The sequence below is a fragment of the Chionomys nivalis genome, chromosome 12 (genome assembly GCF_950005125.1).
Source record: "Chionomys nivalis chromosome 12, mChiNiv1.1, whole genome shotgun sequence".
In the NCBI taxonomy this organism is placed as follows: Eukaryota; Metazoa; Chordata; class Mammalia; order Rodentia; family Cricetidae; genus Chionomys; species Chionomys nivalis.
Genome location: NC_080097.1, coordinates 20361068 through 20388169, shown reverse-complemented (window position 1 = coordinate 20388169; position 27102 = coordinate 20361068). Strand labels below are relative to the sequence as shown.

General features: G+C 38.2%; 1 protein-coding gene across 3 annotated transcripts; it reads right to left on the bottom strand.

Annotated features, from left to right (window-relative positions):
* Positions 1–63: 63 nt before the first annotated feature.
* Dis3 (DIS3 homolog, exosome endoribonuclease and 3'-5' exoribonuclease) lies at positions 64–27102 on the bottom strand. 3 transcript variants are annotated; one of them, XM_057785925.1, is made up of 21 exons: positions 26760–27102; positions 26455–26522; positions 23070–23263; positions 22054–22127; positions 20476–20643; positions 18287–18451; positions 16890–17003; positions 16550–16687; positions 15540–15686; positions 14545–14661; positions 14012–14113; positions 13640–13704; positions 13474–13558; positions 11556–11683; positions 9828–9914; positions 8079–8235; positions 5894–6108; positions 5452–5620; positions 5189–5347; positions 3990–4112; positions 64–3421 (listed from the first exon to the last, which is right to left on the bottom strand). In XM_057785925.1, exons 1-21 carry the CDS (start codon positions 26985–26987, stop codon positions 3338–3340), a joined length of 2787 nt encoding a protein of 928 aa, XP_057641908.1. In that variant the 5' UTR covers positions 26988–27102; the 3' UTR covers positions 64–3337. The 3 variants fall into 3 exon arrangements, with proteins under 3 accessions (XP_057641908.1, XP_057641907.1, XP_057641906.1); XM_057785924.1 differs by lacking the exon at positions 26455–26522 and adding an exon at positions 26038–26195; XM_057785923.1 differs by lacking the exon at positions 26760–27102 and adding an exon at positions 26038–26195 and having other exon boundaries at positions 26455–26712.

The following is a 27102-nucleotide window of genomic DNA, read 5'->3' as shown; positions in this document are numbered from 1 at the left end:
CCTTGGGCTTTGGACCATGAAGAAACAATTGGAAAAATAGCTAAATAAAATATTTAAAAAAAAAAAAAAAACCTGTATTAGAAGATGGATAAAATGTATTTGGAAATATCAAAGATTGTATTTTTGTGTTTACTTATTTTGTAAAAACTGGCATACTCGCAATGACTCATCATTAATCCTAGAAAATAAAGATGCACTATTATTTTGTCATGTTCATTCTTGTTCTATATGGTTCTCCATCCTTAGTATGTTTATTGCTTACACACAGACATACACACACAGTGCTCATGTCACATGCTCCAACACTAACCAATGTTGTGAAGTTGACTGACCAATTGAATATGTTTATCTAAAGAGAGATATTATCTAGGAGTTCTAAGATGAACAGCCTCCCTGGCTACCTTTCAGTTTTTTAAAGTAATATCAAATAACTTGTCTCTGTAGTGGGAGCTGTGGGCTGTGTTCCTGCCACCCCAGCCCTGGTCGCCTGGCTAGCTTATGCCCTGAAATAACAACAAACTGTATTCTTTTAAACACTGCTTGGCCCATTATATCTAGCCTCTTCTCAGCTAACTCTCACATCTGGACTAGCCCATTTCTAATGTGTGTAGCACCCAAGGTGCGCTTACCAGGAAGATTCTAGCCTACATCCATCCTGGGTCGGAGCTTCATCGCATCTGCCCTGGATAGCAGAGGCATGGAGTCTAAGTTCACTTCTTCTTCCTCCCAGCATTCTGTTAACTCCGCCTACCTAAATTCTGCCCTAACAGATGGGCCAAGGCAGTTTCTTTATTGACCAATGAAATCCCACATCATGTCTCGCTACTTGGCCTGGCCTTTATCTGTGAAATGGTAGTAGCAGTCCTCCAGTGGCTCCTTCAGTTTGTCTTGAGACTGGCTCACAATGTAGCCTAGGCTGGCACTGAACTTTTGTCTTCTTACATCAGTCACTAGAATGTAAGGGTCAAAGGTATGTTGAGTTTCATTTGCAACCAGTCATCCTCAGTATCCCAAGGGAACTAGTTCTTAGGACCTTCCATGGATGTAAGAAACAAACCAAGGGATGCTAGTGTTAGTGTCCTTCATTAAATGACACCGTCTTTGCATGTAAGGCATGCACATCTTTTCATATACTTCAGATCCTCTCAAATTCTTATATCTACTACAATGTGAGTACAGTGAAAATAGTTATGGTATCTGGGGGAATTCTGACTAATATGAAAATGTCTAAACATATTTTTCCCCCAAGTACTTTCGTCCTTTCAATCTGGAGATGCAAACCTGGACACTGGGAGGATGACCATGATCTGTGTAATCCGCTTAGCTTCATAACTGGCACTAGGGAAAAAAACATTTTAAAGTCTCAAAGAAGGCCCTGGGGAATATAGGTTTTTGATCATTAATTTGCTCAGTTGAGATTAAAGCCTGTACTTGTTAAAGCCACTCTAGATGATTAGAACGGTAATAGACATGGGGGCTGCTCCATAGGTAGAGTGCTTGCTGCAAAGCATGAAAACCTAACCTCCATGAGAGCTTGCCAGAATGTGACTGTGATCCCATTTTGGTTGGTGGAAACTTGATTTCCAGCCAGTGTAGCTCAAAGTGACAATCTCTAAAGTTCAGTGAAAGACACCCTGTTTCAAAAAATTAATGTGGAGAAACAACTGAGGAAGAATCAATGTCCAACTCTATAAACAGCTAACAGATACAACTTACTGGCTTTTTATTACCAAGATGACCCCATACTGCAGGTAAACGATGGTAAATAGCTTTTAACATTTTTAGCTTTGTTCTTGCCTGTATTTACATATGTTTGTATACTACTTGAGTGATGGAGGACAGTAGTATTAGATCCCCTGGAATTGGAGTACAGATCATGTGGGCACTGAGAATCAAGCCCTGGTCCTCTGGCAAAACAGCCGTGCTCTCTTACCTGCTGAGCCATCTTTCCAGTACCTGGCAAATAGTTCTTGTCTTGTGCTTTGCAATAGTCTAATCAAATCCAAGGCAATCATTATACCACTCAACTACATGCTCAACTCAATAGCAGAAAAATTTGAGTGACTGGTGGGTAAAGCTCAAGAGCAGTATCTGTTATACTCCTTGGAAAATTGACTTTTTATTTCAGGAACATAACCATACCTGTTTACACATTGTTTGGCTGCTTATAAACAAGTACAGCAGGGCTGTGCTGTAGTTATAGTTCAGCTTATAAACCACAGTACAGCAGGGCTGTACTATAGTTATAGTTCAGCCAACAGTCCGAAATGCTGTGGGCCAAATGCTGCTTAAGACTGTCTTCCTTCAGTTAAATCAAGTTCTGCCTTAACATATGAATATTATCTGCTGTAATAGGAAATTGGAAAACAGCACTAAATGTGTGTTTGTATTCGGGATACAACTGTACCTATATTATAGCCTGGGACTTTTCAGCTGGTTACTACCACAAAAGTAGTTTACTAGACTAGAAACTGACTAAACAAAGTCAAATGTTAAAATTTTCCTAATGTCATCATTAATCTAGGATTTGCAAGGCACGAGGTAATCAAACTGGTACAACAAATGAGACTTCATTTGTTCCTTTAATATGTCTAATACAATCGCTCCTCTCTTATATAATTGGGTATAACTAAAATTCAAAAGCTATTACCTGTTTTTGTAAGAAAGCAGACATTTCTACTTTGACTCTTTCTCTAAAGTGTAATGCCTTGTTTGAGAGAAACACTGGCAACACAGATTAAGGAACTTATCACCTGTTAACAACAACATCACAATGTTCCCAATCCAAGATACCTGAGTTTTTGTTTTCTTATAATCCCCAAACATTCAGTTCTGAGAACCACTAGTAAAGTAAGGAGGCTTTTCAAAATGTGTGAATACAGTGTTATAAGTAGGCAAATTAAAATGGCAAAAAGATCAAATGCCAAACACTGACAGCTCAAGATTTAGAAAGGCTTGTTCTTTGCTTCTAAAATGTTAATTTTCCTCAGAAATTGAGTTTTTTCTATATTAAATAAAGCACTTATATAAAAATTAATCTGCTCGTCAATGAGTAGATGAGTACTCCATTTAAATGATCATCACAGATCCCTGAAGTTGCTATTCTGTCACCATTTAAGTGATGGATATTCAAATGAATTTTTCTGCATAATTTTTGTTGTTGCAGAAGCATAGTCTAAGATAGATTTAGTCAGTAACTCAATAAAAATGTAAATTTCTTAAAATTATTGAAATGTACTTGAAAGTAACTATCATGCACACCAGTTTGTAAGTATGCTTTCAATTTTGTTGTTGTCTACGGTAATCGTCAGTCTTTGAAGTTCTCTGCTGCATGTAGCTACTTCTCAAGTTTCCTCTTCTTCCCTCCTGGCCCACTGAGATCCATGTCTGAAACATCAGGAGGAATATTTATTCCTGGTATCTAAAAGTATAAACGGGAAAAATGAAGTGATTAAAAGCATCAGATAAGAAATCTGTATCTCACCTTCCCCTTTACCACTATCACTTTCAACTTCCAATAGACTTTCCAGTGGAGGGGATTGAGTTAGAAGGGTGCATCACACACAACTATGTACAGGAAGTAAGCCAGAATGGAGGTGCACACCTGTAATCTCAGCACTTGGGAAGATCCTTGCAAATTCAAGGCTAGCCTTGTCTATATAGCAAGAAAACTGAGAAGCTTCAACTTGGCCTGTGTGTTTGTAATGTAACAGCTCTTTCTTGTGTCCAATTTGCCCTATTGAATTTATGTTGAAGTAAACAGAAAGCACCAAAAGCCAAAAGGTTAAAGTTCAGGATTTTAAATGGAGCACCTGCAATTAACTTGTATATTATAAACTAGAGTAAAGAAATAGGCAAGAGAACGGAATGGTCTTAAGGACCTCTAGAATCTCCGATGCCTGGAATCCAGCGCCAATATTTGGAATACCTAAGATCTTAACAAACTAGATGTCAACTTTTCCACACCATTAAATTAAGTTTGGTCTCACCTGTGGTTCCACAAGGGCCATGCGGATTTTCTGATGTTGAAGATTTGATGAATCTAATGTGATTTTTACTTTAACTTTATCAAAGACATGGAACACTGTACCTTCTATTCTGAGTGAAGGTATCTTGAAAAAAAAAACATTTTATCAATATCATTTCTTAAATATGAATCTCAATCCTACTTCCAGTTTACCTTCCATAATAATTTAAAAGTTTAAAATTAAGGAGGACAAGAAATTGGGAAGGAGATGTGATGGGTTCTGGGGGAAGTTGGAGGGGAGAAGTGAGGGATAGATATGATCAAGATATATTTCATTATATATAACATTTTCAAGGAATAAAAAATCCACAATATGCCGGGCGGTGGTGGCGCACGCCTTTAATCCCAGCACTTGGGAGGCAGAGGCAGGCGGATCTCTGTGAGTTCGAGACCAGCCTGGTGTACAAGAGCTAGTTCCAGGACAGGCTCCAAAACCACAGAGAAACCCTGTCTCGAAAAACCAAAAAAAAAAAAAAAAATCCACAATATTAGTAAGCTTCTAGGTATTGAATATAAAAAACAAAAAACCCACATTAAACCTCATAGCCTCAAATATAGTCTATTTTTGTGCACACTTCATCTTGTCACTAAGGTAATCCTGAATGACATCATTCATCTTAGTGAATTAGTTGTTTGTAGTAAAGTATCACTAAATATTCTCTAAGTTTAGGGGATGAAATGTGGATTTTCTGTCATGCATTTTGAGATTTAGGATATAAATCTACTGTGGACTAATCCTTCTGTACACTGTAAACTATGTTGTGATTGGTTTAATAAAGCTGATTGGTTAATAGCTCGACAGGGTAAGGTAGAGTGAGAAAACCAGACTAAGGACACCGGGAAAAAGAAGGGCAGAGTTGGAGGAGTCAGTCACAAGCCAGATACAAAAAAAACCAGGACGTGTAGAAAGTCAAGTAACAAGCCATGAGCAACATGGTAAAACTTAGATAAGAAACATGGGTTGATTAAAGTTGTAAGAGCTAGTTAATAAGAAGCATTAGTAAGTATCTGAGTGGTTATTTGGGGGTGGCTGCAGAGACACAGAAAAACTCCACCTACATAAATACAGAAAAATTTTAACAATTTACAGTTATGGTTGGCCAACTGTCAGAGAAAATATACCTCTCTTCCCCAAGAAAACAAGAATCAGCAATACCATACCTCATCATCATAAGTAAGCCGTGGCTTTGGTTTATCTTTTTCTTCAAAAAAAACTGTACCTTCTAAGCCATACTTTGGAATTAGCACCACAATTGCATTCTTTCTTACAAAGAGAATATAGGCTTCCTCGCTTACTATTCCTTTGCTTTTGAAAAACAGCTGTAAAATACATACAATCTTGTTAGAAATCTTACTTTGAGATTTACAAAAATAATTTTGAAAATACCAAATAAAATTTCCCACTACAAACAAAAGGCAAATACCTGGGTATGAAAAGCTACTGATGCACGCTGAGCATACTGAGCCATTTTATGCCGGAAATTGAGATTTTTACATATATCTGAAAGCTTGTGTTTATCTGTCAACTCCGGATAAGTACAATCAGCCCCAATAGCCACGGCCAACAACCGATGAACAATTATGTCTGCATATCTAATAAGGTGAAATAAGAACAATGACGAATTAATTTTAAAATTTCTATATTAAAAGTTAACCATTTTCACTGGGTGATGATGGCACATGCCTTTAATCCCAGCACTTGGAAGGCAGAAACAGGCAGATCTCTCTGAGCTCGAGCATAGTCTGGTCTACAAAGTGAGTTCCAGGACAGCCAGAGCTAAACAGTGAAACCCTGTCTTGAAAAACTGAAGGAAAAAAAGTTAACCATTTTCTCCCTCCTTTAGTTTTGTATGGAAAAAACAATACCTTCTGATGGGAGAAGTGAAATGTGTGTATATTGGGGAGGCTAAGCCATAATGATGGAAGTCATTATCCATCCCAGAACAGAAGTAGACAGCTTGCATCATACAGCGAGTGGCCAATATCCTTAAAAGAGTGTTCAAGTACGGGAACTCAGGGGATTCAGCCCGGTCCAAAGAATCAGCCAAAGACTTGGCTGTATCAGTCTTAATTTCCAAATTCTGTCAATAAAAGGAAGAAAAGCACCAAATGAAACATCACAAAGTCAGTGGTATTGTCCTTCCTCCCTCTCCCTATTCCTGAGACAGTGGTCACACTGTGGAGCCCTGGATGGCCTGGAACCCATAGAGACTGGCTTGTCTCCACCTCCAAAATACTGGGATTAAAGGCATGCACTAGCATGCCCAGCCAGAATTAGCATCCTCTCTTTAAAATATAAATAGATCAAATAAAAATAGTGTCTGTGTACAGATAGTAAGCATTCATACATTTTATCTGTTAACTAGAGGCACTAAAAATAACTTTAATTAATGGCTGATTTATGCAGTACTAAAGCTTGAAAATTCCTGAATGTATCTGAAAGTCCCAAAGCAGCAAGAATCCTGAAGTTCCAAGGGAGAGAACAAGAGTGGAGGCAGTAGTGCCATTTCTTTGACATAGTCCAGTTTATGCTTGCTAATCTCTGAGGCGGTAAAGAAAATGAAGATACAGAGTTTTCAGTATAGCTGGCTCCTCTGCAGATTCTTTCCTTCCACTGAAAGTGGAAGTAAAAGCCAGCAGCAAACTAGTCAATTAAAGTTCAGGAAGAATAATGTTCTGGTGCATCAAATTCAGCTGCTGAACTCTACCTTAGCAAGACAAACCCCTCCTTCCGCTACCATGTCTTAGTAAGAAATAAGACAACCTCAGAAAATCCCCCAAAATGCAGTATCCTTGGGGCTGGGAAGCTGGGGCAGTTCAGATGGATAAAGATGGGGTATGAACTATAAAATCAGAAATTCATACCATACTATTCAAATAGTGACACTCCTTACATGCTTGCACAATAGGAAAAAATTAGCCTATACAAAATCCAAGGAAAACCAAATAAGTCAGAGTCATGCCAAGCCTAAGTATGATGAAATTAAAGGGGTATAAATGGCTGAAGAAAAGTCCCCCTTTCCATGCATGTCATAAATAGCCTTCCTTTGTATGGATATGATACAGGGAGCACTGAACTGGGGTGACCTAAGGAGAAAACAAATTACTTGTGAATCTCTAAAAGCTATGCATTTCATAGAAGCCATGGGTCTTAAGTTTCTATAACTATGATAAAATACCATGACCAAAAACTCCTTGGAAGGAAAGGATCTATTTCTGCTTACAGTTCCCTATCACACAGTTCATCATCCAGAGATGTCATGTCTGGAGACCAAGACAGGAAAATGAAGCAGGAACTTAAGTAGAACCCACGGAAGGACACTGCTTATTGGCTTGCTCAGCCTGTTTTCTTGTACCTGCTTAGGGCTAACACCGTTCACAATGGACTGAAAAGAATCATTAATCAAGAAAATGCCCCAAAGGCTTGCCAACTAGAGATCTTATGGAGGCATTTAAGTTCCTTCCTCTCAGATGACTCTAGCTTGTGTCTAATTGACAAAAGAACAAAAACAATAACAAAAAATAGTCAGTCCACCATGTATAAAATAAAGAGATGGAAGAGCAAACTATGTCTATGATACTGTAGATAACTTAGTTTAAATCATTTGTCTTTAAGACTGAGTGCTCCTTGGGCTGGAGAGATGGATGGCTCAGAGGTTAAGAGCACTGATAGTTCTTCCAGAGGTCCTGAGTACAATTCCCAGCAACCACATGGTGGCTTACAACCATCTGTAATGAAATCTGGTGCCCTCTTCTGGCCTGCAGGCAGACATGCAGATAGAACACTGTATACAAAATAAATAAATAAATCTTTTTTAAAAAAAGACTGAATGTTCCTTATTGGACATAAAGGATGTCAGTATGTAGCTGGTGTCAATGGATATGTAGGAAGAGATGTCCAAACCTCAAATCACATTTTTTAATATCAAAAAGAGCTACTGGTATAGTATACATAAACTAAACTTTTATGAAAACATGAATATTAATTTTTCAGTGTAATGGGTAGATTATGCTACAAATGCATGTGACTTTTCAATCTTTAAAACTTTACCTTGGACTTGGCTGCCTTAACAAGAATTTCATAATTGGAGGGAGGTGGAGCTGGATGTTTTCGAAGCAGAGCATGTTCAGAAAATTCCTCATGAATTTTTTTTGCAACAGAAATATTTGCAAGTAACATAAATTCTTCCACCATGGAATTTGTTTCTCTGCCAGTTGGAAAAGCATAGGGAAAGAGAAGCTGAGACAGCTGTCATCACATTTATTCCAAAGCTAACTTTTATAAGTGATAAAATATTTCCCCGTGAAAACATTTGCGGGCAGCACATATCTATTTTCAGTACCTCATGTTCCTCTAATTCCTCAGCTCCTATACTAACGGTTTACTACCTGTGTCTCTCCGGGGAAACTGTAGCATGTTAGAATTGTTTCAAATTGTACTCAAGGGGAAAAAAAAAAAGGAAACGTCCCTAACTTTACTAACATAAAACAAAACCACTACGTTTATCTCCTCTTACAGAAATAGAGCTATGAAAATAAACTTTACTGAGAGAAGTAAAAGCTAGGTCACACAATATTATCTAAACTTCCCCAAATTTTACCAATATATCACTAATATATTTTCAATAACTAATTTGGGTGCTTATTTCAGGTGAGGCATTCTGCTGTAAATCCACATACACAGTAACACACACAACAGACACTTCTGATTCCTAGCTGACATTTGTGCAATGTTATTCTCTTCATAGAGGTCACTGTTACACCAGTGCCAAACCTTGAATTCAGTTTGACTTCTCAATCCTTAAGAAAATGACACGCCTTCCTTCTGCATAGTCTTTCCTTTAAGCTCTAAGCCAGTTAATAAACCATCTGCATGCTGTATCTACTGCTTCCTTTCTCTGGAATCATGGAACACACTAATTTTCGATCATGTTTCAGTTATTCAACATTTGTAAATTCTATTAGCTTTTCAAGTATTAGGATCCTCCACATAGGGAAGTCAAATGACTGGGTACTTCAAGTTGTATAAATTGTAACAGTAAGATCCAAAGTTAAGAGTTTAGCTTCAAAAACTCTATTTTTTTAAAAGATTTATTAATGTTTCAATTATATGCATGTTGTAGAATGTGTGTGCATTACGCACGTGTGTGTACACAAGATTGTAGGCCTGGGGAGGTCAGAGTCATTGGATCTCGCTGGAGCTGGAGTTACGAGTCAGCCATCATATGTGGGTGTTAGGAATAAACCTTGGGTCCTCTCACAGGGCAGCAATCTCTCCAGATGCAATGCCTGGGGTCCCTCGTACCTCTGCATACTGTTTTAAGTACTTAAGAAGTCAATCAGTGCCATCTTTCTATTTTTGCAACTATTACCACTTAAGTTCTAACATAAATTAATTCAAATCAAGGTAAATTTGAAATTTTTCTACTACCTTATCCCAATTTTATATAAGAAAAGTTAAGCCGGGCGGTGGTGGCGCACGCCTTTAATCCCAGCACTTGGGAGGCAGAGGCAGGCGGATCTCTGTGAGTTCGAGACCAGCCTGGTCTACAAGAGCTAGTTCCAGGACAGGCTCCAAAATCACAGAGAAACCCTGTCTCGAAAAACCAAAAAAAAAAAAAAAAAAAGTTAAAAAGATCACATTTACTTTTGCAAATTGTTAATAAACCAGGAAATTTCATAGTTATCCAAACTGTAACAACTGTTTTGGGTATAAATACTCTGGTGATTAGTAATACATTACATATTACATTTAAAATTAATATTTAATATCAATTATTTTTTTTAAAAAATCACATGCCTCAGTTCCTTGGTCTGTAGATCTATTGGATCATGAGTTTCACTGTCCATGTGGAATCGAACTTCTGGAGAAGACAGAGTCAAAGCCCTGAGTAAAAATGAGAGCAATTAGTCAGATGAACCAAGGACAGAGAAAACATTCTGTAAGTTATTCCCTTAAATGATGAGTATATCAAGTACATAAACATTTTTCTCTACTAAGTTTAATGTCTGTTGGGGAAGCTGCTTAGACTCAAAAAAAAAATCACACAGACACTAATTATATTTTAATATAATATTTAAATTACTGCTGGGCCAATCACTTAAGCAAATAATTTTTTAGATTAGCCTATTTCTATTAATCTATGTATTGCCATGTGGCTGTGTATTACCAGCAAGGTTACAGTAGGCTCCGGTGGAGGCATATGGCTTCTCCCTGACTCCGCCTTATTTCTCTGTATATATATATATATATATATATATATATCTTTCAGTCTGGCTATATTCTGTTAAGCCATTGGCCAAAAACAGCTTCTTTTATTAACTAAAGGTATTCACAGAATACAGTGGGGAATTCCATATCAGATGATGTCTATATTCATATAAAGCCTAACTCACATTTTTATTAAGCTACATAAATTTGCAAGTATTTTAAGTGGCTAAAAGAACAGGCAGACTGGTATTTGCCTTTCCATGGAAAACAATATATTGTGATGGGCAAAGATGGGGAGGACCAGAACAGCTCTTATATAAGTAGGTTAATCAGAGAAGATGTATAGGCAACCGAGTGGAGACTGATAAAATCACTACCACTCATACATCGTAAGGACTGATGGCTATTCCTATTAGACTGCTGTGGCTTTCAGAATATGCTATGCTAAGGGCTTTATATGTGTGGCTCTTAATGGGTGGAAGGTTATATAAATAAATAGTGTTTTTAGATGTGATGCTACTTTCATCAAGTTCCACATCAGCCTCAAAGTTTGTTTCTTTTTCTTCGGGTTTTTTGAGACAGGGTCTCACTTTTAGGTTTGGATAGACTCAGACTGGCTATTTAAATCATGCTGGCCTAGGACAGAAGTCATAGATTCACCTGTCTCTGCCTCCTGAGTGCAGAGATTAAAGACACATGCCACTCCGCATGATCTGGAAGTAACTTTAATGATACTGGATAATCATGGAGAAATTAGGGAAAAAATTAATGATAACTTTGAGCAGCAGCTTTTGTGTACAAACCTAATCTGTAAAGAGTTTTAAATTTCTTATTTAATTATTCAAATATGGTAGTCACTGGTCACACTTGCTGCTGAGCATACTTATCTGTGGCTACAAGGAGTATGGAAGGATGGTCACTTGCATTCAGGAACTTAATTCAGGCACTCTGTATAAACAGTCCAGAGCCAGCATTTGCATCATCAGCAAAAGCATTTCTGTAATTGCTTGTGGCATTCAAAATATAGTGAGAGCCCAGGCTCCAAGCTCTGAAAGGCCCCACACTTGGTCTCCACACACAGCAGTCTTTCAACACTGAAGCTATTTCTAACTGCTTTCTTTCTAACAAGTTTGTGCTGACACTCCTCCTCTTATGCCTATTATGGTTAGGTAAATGCCATGATATATAATCTATGAAGTACAGTCTACCAGCTAACAAAATTCTAACAAAATGCTCTAAAGACAAACATTATCTCAGTATAATTGATATTAATCATAATCATACACTAAAGCGTGTCTTAGTAGATTAAGAACATACCCCTTTTCAATCCTTCCTTTTTTAAGAACTTTGGCTAGTTTATTTAGTCCACGGAGACTAGTGGTAATATCATCATTCATGGCTGCTGAATCAATTCTCATCTGTGCTTCAGCATATGTAAGAGAAGCCTAAGAAAGAAACCTTAGGTTAACGTAATTCTCACAACCAATACAAACGTATTTACTATTTGAACCATACTCTTTATGTGCGTGTATCCATGTGTTAGTGCTGACCTATGCAGGCCACCACGCACGTATGGCGGTCAAGGAGCTAGCTCCTCTTCCTCATTCGAGACAGGGTCTCTCGTGTTTCCTACTTGATAAACCAGGATAGCTCGCTGACCAGTGAGTCTCCTGTCTCTGCTCCTAAGTCCCTATTGGAGTACACTAGGATTGCAGACATGTACACCGCAACACAGCCTTTTCCTGAGTCTTTGGACTTGCACCGAAAGCATTTTACACACACAGCCATCTCTCCACCTCTAAACTGTAGTATTTTTATCTCATATTCCATGCTTTCAGGAAGCCTAAAATAAGTAACAAGAGAAATCTATAGATTCTTAACTTTATACCATGATTTCTAGTTTAACTCAGATATTCATTATTTAACATAAGCAAATTTCCATTAAAATAAAGGAAATGGTAGTTTTTTTCCATTTTCAGGATTTTTTTTAATAATATAGTATTTCATAATACTTTCATATTTTGTATATTTTAGGTAGTACTTGAATAAATCTCAAAGCAGGTTCTGGCTGTTCTCTGAAATCCTTTGCAAAAGGTCATTACTCCCCTTCTCACTGGCAAATAAGAAGAGTCTAGATATATTTTATAGGACACTAACCAACCAACAAACAGTCCTCAAAATGCAGTGAAAATGAAAAGAAAAGTTTGAAGCAATCTCTAGTTAACAGATAATCCAAATATGAAAATAGCGACTTCTGCTTCTATGTGGAAAACTAATATTTTTTCAGATTAAAAGATAAAAAATTGAAATTCACAAACAGAATAAAGTAACATAATATAGGTTAAGTCAAGTTTCTGGAAGCACCTTTATCTACTAAATATTAAGTGTTCCCTTTCTAGAAAAATATTTTATTATGTTCATTAATTTTTTTACTTCAATTCATAAAATTTTGTTAAAACTATGTCCCAGGATTATTGCCTCAATGTACTCTAAAATTATGAATCTCTAAAGGCTGAACTAATTCACACACCACTTGCTTGTTAACAGTTCCTGAACTAGTCATCAGAGCCGAGTGAGACTAGTTATAGAGCAGGGGGAGACTAGTTATAGAGCAGAGGGAGACTAGTTATAGAGCAGGGGGAGACTAGTTATAGAGCAGGGGGAGACTTGTTATAGAGCAGGGGGAGACTAGTTATAGAGCAGAATGAGACTAGTTATAGAGCAGAGGGAGACTAGTTATAGAGCAGAATGATACTGACTTGGAAGAAAACAATTGGCTAACTTTCTGAAAACATCATTACAAGAAAAAGGGTCTAGAATAGAGGACAATTTAGCACAAAATGAAGATGAATGTTAGAGAATATGGGGAGAGGTACAAAAATAAGAAAAATTTGGCTCCATCCTGTTTGAAGATCTCAGGTTCTACTGGAATCTAACTCTAACTTATTGTTATCCACGATGCACCATGGTAATTATTCCGACACTACTATTTTTAAATAGGAATAGACTCAATTACTAGGGCTACCTTTACTTGAGGTACATAGGTTCTAAATTCCTGGATACAGGACATTTACTACATAAAGTAATTCTAAATAGATCAATAACTGAGCAAATTTTAAATTCTGAAACAAACCAGGGACTGCTACAATGCTGAACCTAACTTTTTCAAAAGTATCTAAGAATTTGTTAAAAGCACCAAAAATTTCAAATGTCAGATATGAATCATAAAACTAACCTTTGAATTAATTACACTTTTGGTAAATCTTGTTTTTAAGATTTCAGCATTATGATTCATTTCCCAAATACAGGAAAATGCCAACCTTAAGGAAAAAAGAGACAGTTATTTGTTTATGGGAATTAATATAGTTAAAAAGACACTCTTATAAAAAATGCAGAAATACCTGTCAACATTGGATCTTAAGGAGCATAAGTTAGAGCTAAGCAACTCTGGAACCATGTCAATCCTCTGAAAAAGATGACAACAGACCTTAAGTTACTCAGTCACATTCACACATCTTAATTTCCATCTACAAATAGCATCACGTGAGCAGGAAAGAGGGCAGTGTATTCTTGTAGTTTTGGCTAAATAAATCATGTTTCTGTTGTGATTGCTCATGAAACTAAAAGTTCCTGGCTTAGCCTTCTAAAAGATGAGGCAGGATAATCAAGAGTTCGAGGCAGTCCTGGCCTACACATCAAGAACCAGTTTCATTAAGACAAAACAAAATGCCAAAGTGTTCTGATCAGTAAGATTGTAAATTTAATACATTTACCTTTTCACAAAGATAAACAGTTGTTCCTCTTCTGGCTGATTCTTGATCCAACGCAGTTCCTGGCCTGATGAAATGGCTAACGTCAGCAATGTGAACACCAACCTTAAAAAGATTAAAATGAAAGGATGTTAATCTGCATTATTATTATTATTATTTTTTTTTTTTTTGAATTTTTGAGACAAGGTTTCTCCATAGTTTTTTTGGTTCCTGTCCTGGAACTAGCTCTTGTAGACCAGGCTGGCCTCCATTTCTCAGAGATCCGCCTGCCTCTGCCTCCCAAGTGCTGGGATTAAAGGTGTGCACCACCACTGCCCGGCTCAATCTGCATTATTAATAGCACAGACTAACAATGGAATTTAGATGAGAAAAAATGTGGCTAAACTGAAAATGGACTCTGTCACAGCTCATAACTCAACCTCTAACATTCCCATTAGTTTTTGTAGCTATAATTTTATATTCTTTTCTCAATAAGAAGAAACAATGAACCCTATAAGTGAATCACATTTAGCTAAGAGTACTGAGCCAAAATATACCTCCAAATTTCCATTACTGAGTTTTCTACAATGCAGGGCATCATCTATGTCAGTACATCCTGGAGGGTCGACACTGCAAACACACAGATGTCTCAGGTCTTCTCGGTTTTTCATGTCCTAGAAAATACCATGTTAAAAAGAAAAAATATTAACTTGAGTAACACAACAGCAACATAGCTCTTAGGAAATAAATATCCCCACAAAAATAAGTTAGATTTTCATGAGGAAACTTGACATATGCCACTAGTTCTACAGTCTGGAAGATGTCATCTCTCAGAGAAAAAAAATCAAAATATTTGTACAACACCTAATTGATGGAGCATGGTCCAAGAATGGGGATAAACTGTTCCTGGATTATGCTTTCATGCCCCTCCCAGATATTGTGGATATTGAGTTTACTTTGGATTACCCATCACAACTGCGACTGTTATTTGCTTATATGCCTCTATGGGAAAACACGTTTTTGCCACATTCAGCTTGTTCTTGTGATTGTACACCTTACTTATGTGACTCTACTTAACACTCGAGTATAAACTGTCTGATGCTCTCAATAAAGTTGTCTACTGCATAAGCGTTTACTCATTTTTAGGCTCTATTCTCCTAGATTCCACTCCTTTTAGAGCAGTAAACACCTAAAAATGCTGTAACTAAATGTGAACAAGTAGCCATGTTTCTAAATATTTAAAAACACATAGAGAAAAATTACATTAATTACACCCTGATCTGGTGGCTCAGTCCTATATTCCTAGATACTCAGAAGCCTGAGGCAGGAGAAATTAAAGTTCAAGGTCTACTTGGGTTACAGAATAAGATCCAGGCCAGCCTGGACAACTTAAGACCCATGGTAAAACAGGGCTGAGGACTCAGTCCAGTGGTAGAGTGCTTAACTAACCTGTAAAATGCCCTGTGTTCAGACACTAATGAAAACAGCACGGAACAGAAACTCCCTAGGATAACAGATAACCCATAAAGTCTCTGACTTCTTTTCAACCCACCTTCTCAGTAATACTCCACGGCATCTTGGGCAGGAAGCTAAGGACAGCCTGGGAAAAGGGCTGATGAGGAACATCATGTTCAAGCAACAGAACTTCTGTTTCTGTCTCTTTTTCTCCAACATCACCTAAATTTTTAACAAAGTGTCCCTGAAATAAAAAGGTATTATCAGAAAGGCACACTTTGCAAATAATATTTCATTATACTAAATATCTTCCAGGATTTTTACTCAGTGTTTCTAAATTTTTCTCTAACAACAAATTAAAAACCCTTTGGCCAGGCAGTGGTGGCACACACCTTCAAACCCAGCACTTGGAAGGCAGATGGATCTCTCAGGTGAAGGGCATCCTGGTCTACAGAGTGAGTTCTAAGAGAGCCAGGGCTACACAGAGAAACCCTGTCTAGAAAAAACAAAAAGGAAACACCACCCTTTGGGCCTGGAGAGACGGATGTGTGGTTAAGAACTCTGTTGATCTTGCAGAGGGCCCAAGTCAGCTGCCAGCACTCACATGGTGACCTACAACTATCTGTAACTGCTGTCCAGTAGATCTGGCTGCAGCCCCTGCGGGCATCCCTGTGCACCTGGCATGTACTATGGTACAAAGACATACATAGGCAAAATGTCCATAACAGAAAAGCAAACAAGAAAGCAAACAAGCCTCTAGAAAACTAAAGGTGAAAATGAAAAGATTTTTCAACTGCATATAAGAGCCTGGTTCTTAGATCATAATGCCTATCTATGTTTAGTACTCTTTAACCTTAATATTTTCAAAATTTGATTAAAATTTATTCAGGGCACAAATGTTTCTTCCATAAAGTTTATCAGTAAATGTTGTTAGGTGACTTGAGTAAAATTAGCCACATGACTTATACTACAATTATATAAAATTCATCTATACTACTTACTAGGTAAATCATATTTGTGTACATAAAACTATTACACTTTCACTAAAAATCAACAGTAATTAATTTAATTAAACACATAAAGGTAAAATTACAATTTTAAGCTTACATTTGGATATCTAGAATTTCTAGGCCAACCATCAATAGCGACAATAATTCTCCGTCCTTCTAGTGCAGAAGCCTGTCTGGTTTCTATTCGAATTCGTGGAATTCTCTTATCAGCAGGTGTAAAGAGATGTCTTCTTGACTAGAAAAGAATTTAAAAAAATTATTTGCAGTCTGGGGATCAATCCGAGCAGTTCCAGCACATGCTACGTAAGTTCCGTACCACTGCACTCTAACCCAGGAGAAATGACTGTATGAACACAATTTGAAAAACCCGGCCGAGGAGTGCTGAGTTCCAGTCGGTGAGAATCATTTACCATAGTGCTAATAAGCGCTATACTCACCTCCTTAATATCAGACTTGGAAAGCATGCCGCAATATGGTCTCCAGTTCCGTTTTATTATTCCTACAACTCTACCTGTAGCTCTCAACATTTTTTCACTTACAGCAGTCTTAAGCTGAAATATAAAATGAAAATCTTCAATTATTTTTCTTCTAAGTAAGTTTTCTCCCAAATTAGATTCTGCACATGGACACTAATACATTCAGGTAGCAGACAATGACATGACACTCAGAACCTTTATGCCTCGAAGTTCTAGACATGAGCTTACAACTGAACAATGCTTACTGTTCCATAACAAAGCACTCCATAAACGATAAATCAAGAAGCATATATCTGATAAATGTGTTAGAACTCAGTGTTTTCCAATTTAAAATGAGGACTTACAAAAACACATGTTAAGTACAGGAATTATGAGACCGAGACTTAGTAGCAGTTTAGACTAACTAGATACATGTAGTTCCTAATTAGTTAGTATATACTTATTACAGTGAACATGTGATGTTGGATCTAGTCAATTACAAAATAAATGCATCTTCAAATTAATTTATCTCAAATTAAAAGTCAAATAAAGAATGTAAACCATGAGAAATAGATCCTATAAAATTTTACCTCCAGTGACTAGATTCAGCATGAATGCTATAGTCAGACTTCAGAAAATTAAATGTAACCAATGAAGAGAGCTACCCTTTTAATATAATACAAGAGTGTTACCTCATAAAATGGATAAGTAGGTCATTTCTAATAGACGTAACAACACATATGAAATAACTCAATCTCCCAAATAAGCATATTAGTAGAAATGGAATAATTAAGCATGTACAAAGATACAGAAGCACATTTCTAAGGAAATTTTAATACTGCAAAAAAATTTCAGGAAAGTTTACATTTCTATTTACTTAAACTTCATAAATTCAGACCATATCCCAAATATTAACAGACTTTCACTTCCGAACTCAAACAATTCTAAATTAAATACTTAAACTCATTTGAGTAAAATGTCATTAAAAGATGAGTTTGTATGCTTACAGCAGAAATCATCTACACACATAACTTGTATTAAATTAAAAGTACAGACTTGAGACTGGAGAGATGGCTCAGTATTTAAGAATACTGGCTGCTCTTCCAGAGAACCTAGTTTGTTCCCAAATCACACATGGAAGTTTACAACTGTCAGTAATTCCAGTTCCAGGGCTGTGACATCCTTTTCTGGCTTCTGCAGGCAATGCACAGACATGCTACACAGACATCCATACAGGCAAAATACCCATACATATCAAATAAAAATGAATAAACCTTTAAGAAGAATTTTGAACTGTGATTTCATTCAATAAATATGAAAACAATGGCACATTAAATAGCACAACAATGCAGACAAACAAAACCTGTGTTCTCTCATACCATGAGTTCTCTCTCCTCATCTTTCTCCACATCATCTTCCGTTGGACCTTCATCGTGTAAAACCACAGAAGATGGTGCCACCCACTGACTCCTGGGCAGAAGCTCCACAGCCACAATGTCTTCATGAATAGCTCTATTTAGATGTTTTAGTCCTTGTATAAGTATCTGGGCAAACCAGCAAATGGCATGTGTTAAAATAGATTAAATGCTGGTAATGAAAAAACTGTCTAATAGAGGGCAATATTCTCTATGATACCTAATTCTCTTAATGATTTTCCTATTTTAAAATAATAACCTGAGCCAGGCTTCTTGGGTAAGTAAGTCCATGCTACACAAACATTGTTCATCTGAATTTGGTCCCCAGAACCCATGATGGAAGAAGAAAACTGACTTCTGAAAGTTGCCCTTAATTTCCCCATCATACTCTGGTAGTTCACTCCTGACCCACATATCCACATCATATAACACAATCTTAGCCATTTTAAAAATTAACATAAAAATGGCATTGTTATTCATTATACAGTATTAATTTTTAAACTTTAAGGAGAAAAAAGTTCAAGAAATATGGCTTTTGTTTATGACTTCACCATAAACAATGGCGATTAAATAGTTGGGAAAATCAAACTACTTAAATCTCAAGATCCTGGCTGGTGAAAATGAAAACACAACTACTTTCATAGACTGGGGTTGGTGAAACGCAGCAGGCCACAAGTCCGACAAATCTGATGAAAAGCGACACACTCGAAAGCTGCTATCATGTGATGTGAAGCCTTCTTTCTGCTATGCAGTTATTTATTATAGGCAGATATATAAAACAGGAATCTCATTTGACGTTTCTCTTAAAAGGCAAGTTAGTAGAAATTTTTTAAATAATCAGTCTCATAATTCATTTATTAGCTGAGCAATGGTGGAGCACGCCTTTAATCCCAGCACTCAGAGGCAGAGGCTAGTGCGATCTCTGAGTTAGAGGTCTGCCTGGTCTACAGCCTGAATTCAAGGACAGCATGGTTACACAAGTAGAAACCCCTTCTCAAAAACACCACAGCAGTCTGGTGGTGGTGGGGCACGCCTTTAATCCCAGCACTCTGGAGGCAGAGGTAGGCAGATAGATCTCTGTGAGTTCAAGGCCAGCCTGATTGTACAGAATTAGTTCTAAGCTCCAAAGCTACTCAGAGAAACCCTGTCTCAAAAAAACAGGAGGAGGGGGGAAGTCTTTTATTATAATAGTGTTTATTACTCTTACCAACTAGAAAGAGAAGGTAAGGTAGAGAAATGGCTAACATAAGGTTTTTCTTGGAAGCATGCAGATCTGAAAAAGCCTACAGACCACAGAAAAATCCTGGGCACAGTAGTTCCACGCCTGTCGCCCAGCCCTAATCAGGTGTAAACAGAAGGATCTCTGGAGCTTACTGGCCCATTCATCCAGCCTAACTGCTGAACTCTAGGACAAAAGTCTGCAAGGAAATACACCAAACTTCTAAAGCATCACCTGTCCTCTGGCCTATATACTCACAGGGAGATACATGCACATGCTAATTAAAAATAAAAAGTGAGGCAAATTTAAATTCTCATACAAAAATTTTACAGCAAATATTTCCGTGTATAAAGATATAAAGATTTATACAGAGACCAGCAAGACGACGCATCAGAAATCCTAGGCTTGCCACTGAGCCTGAGATTTTGAGTTCAATACCTGGGTCTCTCTCTTTGCAAGGAGAGAACCAAACCCTGTCCAAGTTGTTTTCTAACCTTCACTAATAGTGTGCATGCACACATACATACACAAAAGTAAAATTTTTAAAAACTTTAAAAGGCAAGCTTCCATACTGTCTTAGTTAGGGTTTCTATTGCTGCGATGAATCACCATGACCTAAAAGCAAGTTGGGAAGGAAAAGGTTAATTTGATTTATACTTCAGCAATGCTGTTCATCACTGAAGGAAGCCAGGACAGGAAGTGAAAGAAGGCAGGATTTTGGAGGCAGGAGCTGATGCAGAGGCCAGGGAGGGGAACTTACTGGCTTGCTTCCCATGGTTTGCTCAGCTCACCTTCTATAGAACCCAGGATCGGCACCATCTGCTATGGACTGGGCCCTCCTTCACTGATCACTACTTGAGAAAATGTCAAGGCTCCCTCCTCTTGATGACTCTAGCTTGTGTCAACACACAAACCAGCTGGTACACCTACTTACCTCTTTTTCATCTTCTTTGTCTCCGTGAATCCACACTGTAGCTTCTAAATAATTTTCCCTGCTAGCTCTAAATGTTCCTTGAAGGTATGAGCCAGATTTTATGCCTTGTTGGAGCTTACTTAAGGGAAGATGCTCTGAAAATATTATTTTTCCACTTTCTATTTCATTCTGTGAAATAAGCAAATCAAAAGTCTGTTTATTTAATGCACTGCTTTCAAGAGTATCATAAAAGTTAAATCTACTTCATAGAATATACAACTGAATCTAAACCGAGAGTGGTGTATCTTCCAGACCACCACCGTCTAAACAACTCGCTGCAATGAAAGGGCCATCTTTTTAATGATGCTCAACATGGCAGCCACTAAGTACAAATTCTGTTGACTAGCTGGATATGTATAATACAGCTGGGAAAATGGATTTTAAAATTTAAATTACTTTTAAGCACCTATATGAACTAGTAATTAGTTATCAGATAGAATGCTCCAAATCATGTATTCCAAAAAGTCAGCCCAGTTGCATCTTTTAGAATTCTTTTAGTTTTGTAAAATAGTTAAAGACAAATAGGACGGGAGAACAACTGTTGGAGAAACAGATGGATACACATATCTGGACCTGTTAGATACAGCTATTTTCTCTAACAGCTGCTAGAGAGACAGATGGATACACATATCTAGACCTGTTAGATACAGCTACTTTCTCTAACAGCTGCTAGAGAGACAGATGGATACACATATCTGGACCTGTTAGATACAGCTACTTTCTCTAACAACTACTAGAGAAACAGATGGATACACATATCTGGACCTGTTAGATACAGCTACTTTCTCTAACAACTACTACAGAAACAGATGGATACACATATCTGGACCTGTTAGATACAGCTACTTTCTCTAACAGCTGCTAGAGAAACAGATGGATACACATATCTGGACCTATTAGATACAGCTACTTTCTCTAACAACTACTAGAGAAACAGATGGATACACATATCTGGACCTATTAGATACAGCTACTTTGGTGACACAGCTGTCATGAAAGAAGATATAAAGTCGCCGTTTTTTGTTCTTTTTTTTGATAGTGGTAGATTAACCATTTAAAAATATATCTGACAGTTAAAGTATGAGATTTAGTGTGAAGTTCCACAGCTTCAGCATGGCTGCTAACTGTACAGAAATCCAATAAGGCTTTGGGTCTTATTAATAACATTGCATATTTATTTGTGAGGTCTTAAAATAAAATTTTTAATAAATTAAAATAGCTACCATTTACACTTATCATAGCAATGTGATATGATAAGCAACAAGATGCTTACAATTACACAAATGCTTACAATTATACTTCATTCAGTTCTAATAATGGCATAGTTATTGCTATTTAGCTTACATACAAAGCCGATGTATTTAGCAGAGTTTATTTCAATAAGCCAATCACAGTTACCTTGTTTACAACCAACTCTGTTCCTGTTCTTGCTTATTGGCATGTTCTAATTTTTAAATCTTTTTTAACTATAAACCTAGTATCCTAGATGGCTATTTTTATGTTTTCTTTTCTTCAAAAGCAGAACATACTGAAACATACCGTTTCCTCAGACAAGCAAGCAAGACGATCTATAAGCTCAGGGTTAGCAGTTAGGCTTTTTACATATTCCTCACCTGAAAAAAAATAAAAACAGTCAATGCTTTTAAACTCAAGAATCTAATTTTATCTAGGCACAAGACAACACGAATGATCTTGTTTTGATAGTACATCTGCCATTTTTCATACATGAAACAAAAACCAACCTGTTGATGTAATCATGACTGAAAATGGGTCCAACATACATGAATTTTTACGATGTCAACTGCAAATAGTGAGGAAAATTAACAGCCACTATTTACAACCGCTTATTAAGCTCACCGACAACTTTAAAATGTAAAAAGAATGCGGGGCGGCAGTGGTGCACACCTTTAGTCTCAGAACTCAAGAGGCAGAGGTAGGAAGATCTCTGTGAACTGGAGGCGACCCGGGTCTACAGATGAGTCCCAGAACAGCTGGAGCTGCTGTTACACAAAGAAACCCTGCCCTGAGAAACTAAAAATAAATACAGTAAAAATGATTAAAAAAAATAAAAATAAAACGGGGGGCTGGAGAGATGGCTCAGCGGTTAAGAGCACTAACTGCTCTTCCAGAGGACCCAGGTTCAATTCCCAGCACCCATATAGCAGCTCACAACTGTCTGAAGATCCAGTTGCAGGGAATCTGACACCTTCACACCAATGCACATAAAATAAAGTTAATTAAACCATAAAAAATATTTTTAAAAAATAAAATGTAAAAAGAAAGATAGTCCAGCAATTAAAAACACCTGCTGCTCTTGCAAAGGCCCTGGTTTCAGTTTCCAGCACCAATACAGTGGCTAATAACCATCCCTAATGTACATAATGCACATACATACATGCAGGCAAAAGATTCACATATTAAAAATTAAAAAACATTTAAAGATAATATTCAATTATACAGGAAAATGATATTCTGAGTCATGTGAACATATGGCCCAATACTAATTTTTGTATACAGCTGCAAATATGCATAGAAGTGTTTACATTCAGACCTACACGTGAAAGCTGGGATTCCTTCTTCTACAGCTTTTTCTTTGTTTTTCTTGTCATTTGTTATAAGGATAACTTGCAGCTGGTTTTCTGCTGATATGTTCTTCAAATGTTCGTTGTACCATTTTGCCGCTACTCGAATGGCTCTGTCATTTCTGTCATTAGCATTTTCTGCCTGTTCTTGTTCAATGTAGGTTTCTCTAAATGTGAAGAGGCAAACCATGAAATAAAAGTTAACTAGCAAAAACAAAGATGTGTAAAAACTTCTGAGACATAAATGTTTGACAGCAGCTAAAAAGCCAGTGGTATACATATTTGGATAAAATTTATATGGTCAGAAAAATTCTGTTAAGATCCTTTGAAGTTTTCAAGACAATTCTCTTGATGAAATTTATGCTATTAGTAGGAAAATACAGAGGTTCAAATAGTTTGATTTCATAAAAAGAAAATTAAATCAGAATTTAGACTTCAAACGGAGATGTGCTGTGTAATTGTGTGATGTTTTACTTTTTTGGGGGGGACTCACCACACAGTTCCCAAATAAATACACAGGGGTTTATTATTACTTATGAATGCCTGACCTTTTGGCTTATTTCTTGCTAGCTTTTCTTATTTAAATTATCCCATCTATCTTCGGCTTCAGGACTTTTATCTTTCTCTATTCCTGTATCCCTTCCTTTTTTTCTTACTCCGTGTCTGGCTGTGTAGCTGGGCGGCTGACCCCTGATGGCCTCCTCTCCTTGTTCACTTGCTCTTCATCCTCATTTCTCCTTCTACTTAAACTCTCTGCCTGCTAACCCTGCCTATCCTTGCTCCTGTCTTTATTGGTCATTCAGCTCATTAGGACCATCAGGTATTTTAGACAAGCAAATCACAGCATCACAGAGTTAAACAAATGCAGCATAAACAAAAGTCACACACCTTAAAATAGTATTCCCCAGCAGGGACGTTAATAGTTTACTGGTAAGAGGGATTAATAGAACTTTGGAGACCAGATAATAAAACTTTACTCAACAAACCATGGATTCCCAGTCAACTGCTAGGCTCTACAGTGACTGTAGATGACTGTGTGACCATGTGTTTCAATGGCCATTCACTACACGATCCTTTTGAGCATTCGTGGTAAACACTAGATCCATAGCAAAGCCTAGGTAGACCCCACAAGGCCACGGCTCTCAAATATGAGAGTGCGCTTCCATATTTCTTCAGGTCTGCTCTTCAAAGCCATCTTCTCAGCACCACTTTACTCCCTACCATTAACTGTATTACTAATGCTTCCACGGTGCGTCCAACCTTTTGACACTGCAACATAATTTTGTGAATCTACAAATGCGTTGGGCCACATTTGTAACATTCTGGTGCACAGGGCTCCTCTGGTTACAAATCTGATAAATCTAAGCTTATCAGTAAATGCAATGGTCATTAAGTTTAAATTTGGTTTTAATGTGACAGACTTAAGAAACAAAATCTAGCCGGGCGGTGGTGGCGCACGCCTTTAATCCCAGCACTCGGGAGGCAGAGGCAGGCGGATCTCTGTGAGTTCGAGACCAGCCTGGTCTACAAGAGCTAGTTCCAGGACAGGCTCCAAAGCCACAGAGAAACCCTGTCTCGAAAAACCAAAAAAAAAAAAAAAAAAAAAAAGAAACAAAATCTATATGAGATTTGCTTAGTATCCTAAAAGTCTTCCAATATTGCTAAGTCCTACTCAAAGCACTTGAACTAAGAAATCTTGCTAAGCCTCCATTAGGAATCTGATGAGCATGTTCCATACAACCTCAGTCTGGTTCCAGGAAACAAGTGGTTCTGTCTATGGAGTCTAAGGCGATGCAATGACTGAGCAGCCCACAGACACTTTTACTCCGTGTATATGGGTGTGCATGCGTGCACACGTATGTTTAAGCAATACTTAGTTTCAAGATACAAGAAAGAGCTACATCTGAAAAGATATGAAAACATGTGGATGATTAAACTTGGCACTACTTGTATACACTTGGCATAGGCCAAACATGCTGCTAAGCACCTCCAACCTGTAAGACAGATTTCATACAACAAAAAACTACTTAGTCCACAATGTCAATAATGTCAAGGTCGAGAAAGTGACTTTAAGTATCAAAGATAACCATCGTACACTATCTGTGATAACGGGCAATCCCATATGTTCTGAAAGCACCCATTTAATTCAAAAGTCATGAACCTAAATTATAATAAAGGACTGCTTTTTGAAATCCAAATTTAATAAATCAGCTGTAAGATATTAGTTTAAATTTTAAAGCTTTTTTTTTTTTTTTTTTTTTTTTGATTTTCGAGACAGGGTTTCTCCATAGCTTTTGGTTCCTGTCCTGCTGGAACTAGCTTTTCTAGACCAGGCTGGCCTCAAACTCACAGAGATCCGCCTGCCTCTGCCTCCCAAGTGCTGGGATTAAAGGCGTGCGCCAACACCGCCCGGCAATTTTAAAGCTTATTAATCATACGTTCATTTTTAAAAATCTTTTTCGCAGACACACTCCTTTTGTACCAGCTGTATGCTATTTATATACATGCATCGCAGGAGCCCAAATGATCTCATCTCCAAAGAGCCATCATTCAGCTCAATATACACAACTTAGACGAGGATTCTGACATAAGTACTGTGATAGCTAGTAGATCCGGTTTAAGGTGTGAGCCCACAAACACTGTGACCTTACCTGAGTCCCACTTAGCAGCGTCTTCCACACAGCCACGTAACAACCCAACAGCACACAGAACGACAGATCAGCTTTGACAAATGAATTCCCAGGCACTTTCTTGGTTTTTTTTGTTTGTTTGTTTTGTTTTTTCAAGACAGGATTTCTCTGTAGCTTTGGAGCCTATCCTGAAACTAGCTTTTGTAGACCAGGCTGGCCTCGAACTCACAGAGATCTGCCTGCCTCTGCCTCCCCAGCGCCCACGCACTTTCTTATAACTTTCGGTAAGCCTACGGTCTTGTGAGACTTACTTATGGTGCTCGTTAGTGAATGTGTAAAAATGCTTCTCCCGGTTATTCGTCACATCCCTGATCCGCTTATAGATGGGGGCACTCCGGTTTCTCACTTCCTGCAGGACTGTCTGGAGCACAATGACATTCCTGATAGCTGGGTCTTCCAGAACATCAATCTTAAAAACAAAAGCAAAAAGTTAATTTTCCCCATGTTCACGTAGAAACTGTTTCTGTCAAACCTAAAATCTTGACAGTTTCATACACCGGCTCTCCTTTGGGCCAAAGTGTCACTTTGCTGTAGAACAAGCGACAACAGTCACTCGGCCCTGCAGGCTTGAGAAGAGCACCCGCAAACGGACCACAAAAGTTTGCAGTACTAAAACTATTAACAAATAAATCTGCTGGCCCACACAGTTTTTGTTCGTAGGCACTTACAAGCTGCCTGGGGGTCGCAATCTGGAGGCCACAGAAGCCCAGGTCCCCGGCTTCCAGGCACTTATAATCTAAAGTAGAAGAGACACCAGGAGTTAGAAAATTAACGTGTCGAAAACTACGACTCCAAGAACCGAAAAAAAAAATGGAAATAAATAAAACAACAACGTTAGGGAAATGTACCTCGGCCTGGACAACTGGAAGCGAGGGTGGCCTTGGTACCTGCCTCTCCATCCCGAGACCCGCCTCCCTCGGTTTCCCTATCTGCCACGCCCCCTTGTCACCACGCGGCCCGCGGGCCCACGCACCTGGTGCAGCAGCACGTTGGTGTCCGGCAGGAGATAGTGCGGCCACGGGCAGAGGCTGCTCGCCTGGTCGCCGGGCTGCGACTCCAGGGCCGGGGCCGCGTGCGCCCCGTCGCAAGCCGCGCAGGCCGGGGCCCCGCAGCCGATGTCATCGCGCAGGTAGTGCTCGCGCACGATCTTCACCACGCCGCCCGCGCGGGTCTTTTTTAAGAACGTTTTGGACTTGAGCATCTTGGCTCCCGGCGTAGAATCCGGACCCGGGCGGAATCCCGACCGCTACAGAACTCTGGCCGAAAACACGTCAGGTCAGAAAGCTGAGGCGCCTTAGCAAGCCGCCCCTCGCATT

Coding starts and splice junctions, on each gene's coding strand:
- Dis3 (XM_057785923.1), bottom strand. CDS start 26,685: ATGGAGAGGCAGGTACCAAGGCCACCCTCGCTTCCAGTTGTCCAGGCC. Junction 16,688..16,889: donor CCAAGTCTGATATTAAGGAG/GTGAGTATAGCG, acceptor ATTCTTTTCTAG/TCAAGAAGACATCTCTTTAC. Junction 8,236..9,827: donor CTACAGACCAAGGAACTGAG/GCATGTGATTTT, acceptor TCCAACTGGCAG/AGAAACAAATTCCATGGTGG.